Source organism: Nicotiana tabacum, chromosome 17, assembly GCF_000715075.1.
Source record: "Nicotiana tabacum cultivar K326 chromosome 17, ASM71507v2, whole genome shotgun sequence".
Lineage (NCBI taxonomy): Eukaryota > Viridiplantae > Streptophyta > Magnoliopsida > Solanales > Solanaceae > Nicotiana > Nicotiana tabacum.
In genome coordinates this window covers 110,113,725-110,120,327 of record NC_134096.1, presented here as the reverse complement: position 1 = coordinate 110,120,327, position 6,603 = coordinate 110,113,725, and the positions used below count along the sequence as shown (strand labels likewise).

The 6,603-nt window shown below is 34.1% G+C and overlaps 1 protein-coding gene across 5 annotated transcripts; it reads left to right on the top strand.

Annotated features, from left to right (window-relative positions):
* The first annotated feature begins 534 nt into the window (after positions 1–534).
* Positions 535–6,064, top strand: LOC107777103 (bifunctional riboflavin kinase/FMN phosphatase-like). Of its 5 annotated transcripts, none has more exons than XM_016597092.2 (11): positions 535–674; positions 2,003–2,090; positions 2,730–2,916; positions 3,801–3,931; positions 4,054–4,123; positions 4,218–4,283; positions 4,708–4,862; positions 4,940–5,035; positions 5,321–5,472; positions 5,549–5,632; positions 5,716–6,064. In XM_016597092.2, the coding sequence occupies exons 2-11, from the start codon at positions 2,015–2,017 to the stop codon at positions 5,854–5,856; spliced, it is 1,158 nt and encodes a 385-aa protein (XP_016452578.2). In that variant the 5' UTR covers positions 535–674; positions 2,003–2,014; the 3' UTR covers positions 5,857–6,064. The 5 variants fall into 5 exon arrangements, with proteins under 5 accessions (XP_016452578.2, XP_016452577.2, XP_075090927.1 ...); XM_016597091.2 differs by having other exon boundaries at positions 652–1,079; XM_075234826.1 differs by lacking the exon at positions 535–674 and adding an exon at positions 1,089–1,680 and having other exon boundaries at positions 5,393–5,472.
* Positions 6,065–6,603: the final 539 nt, after the last annotated feature.

Genomic DNA, 6,603 nt, shown 5'->3' with positions numbered 1-6,603 from the left:
CCTCGATTTGGGATTTTAAAATAAACTGGTGACTTAGGACACCACCATAAATTATTCCAAGTGGCAACTCAGAATTAAATAAATAATATCATTTCGATTAATGTCACTTTAATTGAAAAAATCTCATATCCCCTCGAAAAAAATGAGGTGTGACAATAGCCGGTGAGTAAAAGTTTTACTTATCGCATTTCATCGATGGTGATACAATTTCTTTTAAAGAGCTGCTTCTATGCTTTTCGGAAAATATAGTTTTGTTGTTTTTAAATGTACTTCCCAGATTCCATGATGTGTAATAATACTAGCTATGTTATTGATGTATTTTTAAATGTACTGTTGGGGTACAAATTAAAATTGGAAAGACACTTTCTGTTTTTGTGATTGTAACTGATATTCTGTGTGAATAATATATAAAGGTGTTAACTTTGACACCTCAGATGTAATGTAAATATGTAATCTTGTGACGTGTCCAAATTTCACTTATTGGCATGCATTACTCTGACATTGAATTTCACTAAATAGAAAGGCATGCACCACTCTGACAATAGTGACATTAAATTTCTCATACCAAAAAAAAAAATTCACTTAATTGGCAATTAGACATTCATTCATGAGTTAATTTACTACTACATTGAATTCTTCTAAAGGCCTCGTCTAAGCTTATATTAAATTCTCAGGTTTTTCTTTTTACTCCTCATTTGGGATTTGCCTTTTGCATTTATCGATGCTTATACCAAATAATTGACGATTTGTTTCAATTTTCTCTTCTTAATTCGTACTTGCTCTTTTCCCACTTCTTATCGTCTTCTGGAGTAATCATTATTTTTCACATCAAGGATCTAATTTCACATTAAGTTTAGATTACGAGCTTTAACTGGGATGTGGCTCTGTTCGGGGCAAATCTTTGTTTTTAGTAAACTTTTACGGTTTCTGTTAGCTATTGAGTGCAGAACCGTATTTTTGTATCAGAACAATTATCCACAACATCAATAAATTATTACTTTATTTTTTTTTAAAATCTCCTTGAGATAGCTCGACTGTTTGGTAAAGAAGAAGAAGACTGACTACAATTGCATATTTAGGTGAATTTGATACTTTATTGGTTGATAATGTTTAAAATTTTCCATTTACTTTCTTACCTGGTAGATTAATCACACACGACACAACTCGTTTCCGGTGATACTCAAAATTAGCTATGACCTGAACTTTCATTATTAAGAGTTTCTTAATTTGGGGGAGGAGCTTCAATCTTATGAATACAATTTTCTCTATTCTTAGTCATACAGAAAGACAGATTGTTTGTGAATGTCTTAGCAAAAGTTGATAACCTTATGTCAGGTTTATAGTTTATTTGCTCCTTTCCATTTTAACCCTTTTAAGGAGTAATTTTTGTTAGCAAGCTGAACTCTTTTGGGCCAAACCGGAGGTTGTTACATTGAAATTCTATAAATCTCAGCTTAGTGTACGTAAGACTTATGCGTTGGTTGGGTTGGGTTATGCCCTTTTATTTGGTCCAAATTAACCAACCCGTATTGACTCGAGTAAACTTTGGGTGTGTTGGATCTTAACTTTGTTCTACCAAAATCCATTTTAGCCGGTCCAAATTTTATTCGACTTGTCCCTTTGACATCCCTAGTTGGGGATGAGCAATATGGTGTCAGAATGAGTTCAAAGTCTACAAAGGTATCTATGTTTATTACTTTGACATGATTCTTTATGTATGTGGGATGCAAAGTTAATATATATTTCGTCCTAATATTGACTGCTTATATTCCTCATGCCCATTATGGACTTACACAGTTTTGATGGTGACCAGGAAACGTAAAATGAATTCCAAGCAATAGTAGCGTTACTTTTGATGCAATCATGATACACAAATGTTTGTATATTGATTTTATGTCTACATTTGACTTCAAGATTAAATTCATATATTTAGCTTTATTAATGTGCGAGTATATCTCATATTCACATAACGTGAACATAGGTTTCTGTTTCTACGTGGCAGATATTGCTCTTGATGTTTGTTGAACGAACTTTGAAGAAGCTAGTTTCTGGTGTCATCCTTGATTTGGATGGTACACTTCTTAATACAGGTTGGTAGTGCTAGTCTTGTTTGACTTTACACTTTTTATGAGAACAATATTTTTTTCTGTTGAGAATATTGACCTTACACTTCTAAAATTATATTCTTGGCCATTCTCCTAAATCATTCATGGTATTTGTTCTTCATAACTATGAACTTCTACTCCAATATTCAAAATCATAAGCCGGAGTTCCTTTCATTTCCTTCCAATTTTACATTGTCCAATAGCAATATGAAATGCTCGGAAACTTTGAAATTTTGGATAAAGATATTCCCAATTCCACTATCTTTGACTGTTGTAATCTTTACTTACGTGTAGAATAGATTGTAGTAAAAGTTTTTTATTGTTTTGAAGTTCTTTCATCAAATTATCTTGTTTGAGAATATGCTTAATATGAGATCCCTTAATGCTTAGTGTACCAGCAACTATTTGGAACTTCTAAGCAGAATTTGAGATGCACTCTGGCTCTCAAAGATGATGATTATATAATTGTGAAGTCCCTTTTGTGTGACAGAAATACCATACTATTGTAGAGTTTACTGCTGCATAGGATCAAACTTTATATTGCCAATGTCTTCCCTGTGGGCATTTGCGTTTCTTATTACCCTCATGTTTTCCAATTTTAATTTGATCTCTTTATTCTGACAGATGGTGTTGTGAGCGAGATTTTAAAGGCTTTCATAGTTAAGTATGGAAAGCAATGGGATGGGAGAGAAGCTCCTAAAATAGTCGGGAAAACCCCTACAGAAGCTGCAGCTGCAGTTGTCGAAGATTATGGGCTCCCATTATCAACAGATGAATTTCTTTCACAATTTTACCCAATGCTCTCTGACCAGTAAGAAACCAGCAAAAATAGTTTCATTTCCTTTCTATTTATTGATTGCTACAAACTGAAATTGAATAGACTATTGGAGGATTATTCACACTAAAATATTAATAGGCAGACTCTTTTCCTTAAATCCTATTAATGGATGTTAAGGATAATGTTACAAAGTAAAACAGTATGCTGTTTGGATGATAGATTGCAAATTAGTTAGTAGAGAAGATAGGACTAGAGAACAGAGTTTTGGGGTGTTCGTTTTGTTCAAAACCCTTATTGAAAATTAAGTAGGTACATGTGGTAATTATATTGTGGAGAATTGCTAATAGGGGAACCAAGTTTTGATCTCCAATTTAGAAAATGCAAATATACATGTTTCTTTCTTTTTATCTTTTTTGCTTTTGGTGATATTTTATTGATTAGAAAAAAAGATCACCAAAAGAAATAAAGGGAAAAAAGAGGAATGAAAGAATGGAGCTACATTAACTATTAGAAAAAGAAAAAGAAATGATTATGTTTTGTTTGTTCGTCGATCATCTGTGTTTCTTGTATATTGAACTTGTTGGTTTTTAATAAATGGAGTGAAGTTTTTCCCTTTTCTTTTGTTCTTCTGTTTGGGGGGTTGGGGCGGGTAGGAGGAATAAGGGTGATCACCTCATCTTTGGTAGAGTTAGTTTGAGGAACATGATTTTCTTGGCTCTTGCTGAGAGTGAAAGCAATGTTGGATTGGTGTTACCTTTAGAATTCTTTTCTTTGAGCTAGTAAAATTCTGTTTTTCATTCTCTGATTGCTTGCGAGAGCTTCTGCTATATAGTTGTGGAACTTGTATAACTATTGTATTCTGCAGATACTTTCCAGTCCAAAGTTCTTATAGAACTTTGTTAATCATTTTGATATAGGTGGCGCAATATCAAAGCTCTTCCAGGGGCCAATCGGTTGATTAACCATTTGAGTGGTCATGGTGTACCCATGGCATTGGTTTCAAATTCTTCTCGGTCTAACATAGAGACCAAAATTTTTCATCATCAGGGTAGGGTTTTAAAATATAGTTAGAGGTATTTCTTTCCTTGTGAAGGTATTTTGTGCCAGTCCAACATGTAAGGTAGCATTTATGCTTGATGCTTTGATTGGGATATTCTTTATTATTTTCAGGATGGAAAGAATCATTTTCAGCCATTGTTGGAGGAGACGAAGTGAAAGCTGGAAAGCCATCTCCGGAAATGTAAAACTGGATGAATTGTTTATCTTTGTCCTTCTCATTTCATAATCTGGTATTATGGATGTTGAATTAACTCTTGTATATCTTCTTCTGGAAGATTTCTTGAAGCAGCTGAAAGACTCAACATGGATCCATCCAGCTTTCTTATCATTGAAGATTCAATGTGAGTTTTTATCTTCAAAGATTATGTATATATCAGGAGCACATTAGAAAATCTAACTACTGGTCAAAAGAAGGAAGAAAAAGAAGGGTATCAGTGGGGTGTTTTTCTCCTTAGAAGACATTGAGGGGTTTGTTTGAGTTTATCATGCTCAGCTCAAATTTACACATGTTAAGATGGATATCAGCATAGGACTGAATAACGTTAGCTACTAACTTCTGATATCATAATTTATAATTTCTATAGTTATTAGATTTATTTTTTATTTCATGGATAATGAGGTTTAAAATTCCTTGTCATCGCTTTTGCATTTTCTAGGATGAAATATGGCCCTTTACTCTCTTAAGTCCATATTAGTTTTGAATTGGATGTAGATCGTTTATCTCAAAACTTAGTGAAAGTTAACTCGACCAGATATCTATGTTAGACCAGGTGTCACTGCTGGTAAGGCTGCTGGAATGGCAGTTGTTGCTGTACCATCTCTTGCAAAGCAGTCTCATAGTTATACTTCCGCTGATGAAGTGATCACTTCTCTTCTAGATTTGCAACTAGAAAAGTGGGGATTACCTGCATTTCAAGATAGTAAGACTTTATGAATGTTTTACTTGTATTGAGTGTACTTGATTTCTCTTTCAATTTTTGACTGGAAGCATATGCAGGAATAGAAGGTACTTTGTCTTTAGAACCTTGGTATATAGGTGGTCCTGTCATTAAGGGATTTGGGCGCGGCTCAAAAGTTCTTGGGATCCCCACAGGTATACTCGTCGTTATTCTTTCTGCTGAATGGCTAATATAAATGCTTGACTCAGTATCTGTATTCGCTTGAAGTGAGTGGCTGTTAGAATTTCACATAAGTTTGCTATTGGAATTTTAGTTTCTTGTGAACCTATCATATCAGAGATTCTGATTTTATGTCAATGTGTTATTTGCATTCGAACATATACAATTGTTAGATGGGCTTGAAAGATTATTTTCTTGCCTTGTATGACCTAACAGTTTGATGTTTTTTTCTATTCTTATGGTATCAAATATTTTTTCAGCTAATTTATCCCCAGAAGGTTATTCAGCCCTTCTTTCAGAACATCCAACGGGTGTATATTTTGGATGGGCAGGATTATCAGCTCGTGGTGTTTACAAGATGGTCATGAGCATTGGTTGGAATCCATATTTTAATAACACAGAGAAAGCTATAGTAAGTGTGTCGTGACATATGCTTCTTGCTTATTCTTGATTTTTTTTGGTTTGTTGAAGACAACTTTACTTTTTAGGAGCCATGGTTGCTTCATGGCTTCAATGAGGACTTTTATGGTGAGGAATTGCACCTAGTTGTTGCGGGCTATATACGGCCGGAGGTATTGTGGCCTAGTTACACTTATTTTTCTTTTTTCTTTCTGAAAGCACTTGCTCATATTACCGACTATTTGCAATATTACAGGTCAACTTTTCATCACTTGAAGCCTTGATAGCCAAGATTCACGAGGACATGAAGATTGCAGAAAGAGCTCTCGAACTTCCTCAATACTTGAAGTACAGGGACGATCCATACCTTAAAATCTCTTTGCATCAGGACAATTGATCTTTGAAGATTGTTGGAATTCATTGGTGTTTCTGATTGGGATTGCATTTGCCCTGTTTCCTGGTGCAGTCAGAATTATAGCAGAAGAATTTCTGTCAACTGCATGGAATTCTATATACAAAAAAAATGTAATAATTGACTTTATAACTATTCAGAATAATATTAACCAAGTAGTGTTTATAAAGGATGTTCTTTCAATTCAGTAAAATCCTTCATAGCATGAGGTTAGTGACTATCAATGATGTTCTTTCAATTCAGTAAAATCCTTCATAGCATGAGGTTAGTGACTATCAAGGATGTTCATAGCATGAGGCTACCGACTATTCGGCCAATATTATTTTTGATATTTTTAAACACCTCTTAAGAAAGACATTTCCTTGTCATAATCATCAAAAGTTTGTTTAAATTACCATTTATTGGCAAATATTTTGGATTGAATGCAGTTTGTTATGACAAGTAGTAATATGGAGCATTGCTAGTATTCTATTTGCATTTTAGTGAAGGAGCTCAAAAGTTCACTTTTTTGGATATTGCCAATGATTTTCTTCCTTCTCAATCATTTGGCAAAGGATGGTGCTCTACCTGTGAGAGAGGCTACAACACTATAATGTGCAGAGGACGAAAAACATTTAAATAAGTCACTGCTTAAAGCACGGTTAAGGTTTATCTCATTGGGCCACATCTTCTTCAATTTCTTGATTGAAATTGAATACATTTAGGGGTGTCAAATAGGCGGTTTGGCCAATT

What these genes read in the sequence shown, in the direction of transcription:
- LOC107777103 (XM_016597090.2), top strand. Translation starts at nt 1,660, where the DNA reads ATGAGTTCAAAGTCTACAAAG. An exon ending in TGGTACACTTCTTAATACAG is followed by an intron (nt 2,091 to 2,729) that starts GTTGGTAGTGCT and finishes TTATTCTGACAG; the next exon opens with ATGGTGTTGTGAGCGAGATT. An exon ending in CTTATCATTGAAGATTCAAT is followed by an intron (nt 4,284 to 4,707) that starts GTGAGTTTTTAT and finishes TATCTATGTTAG; the next exon opens with ACCAGGTGTCACTGCTGGTA.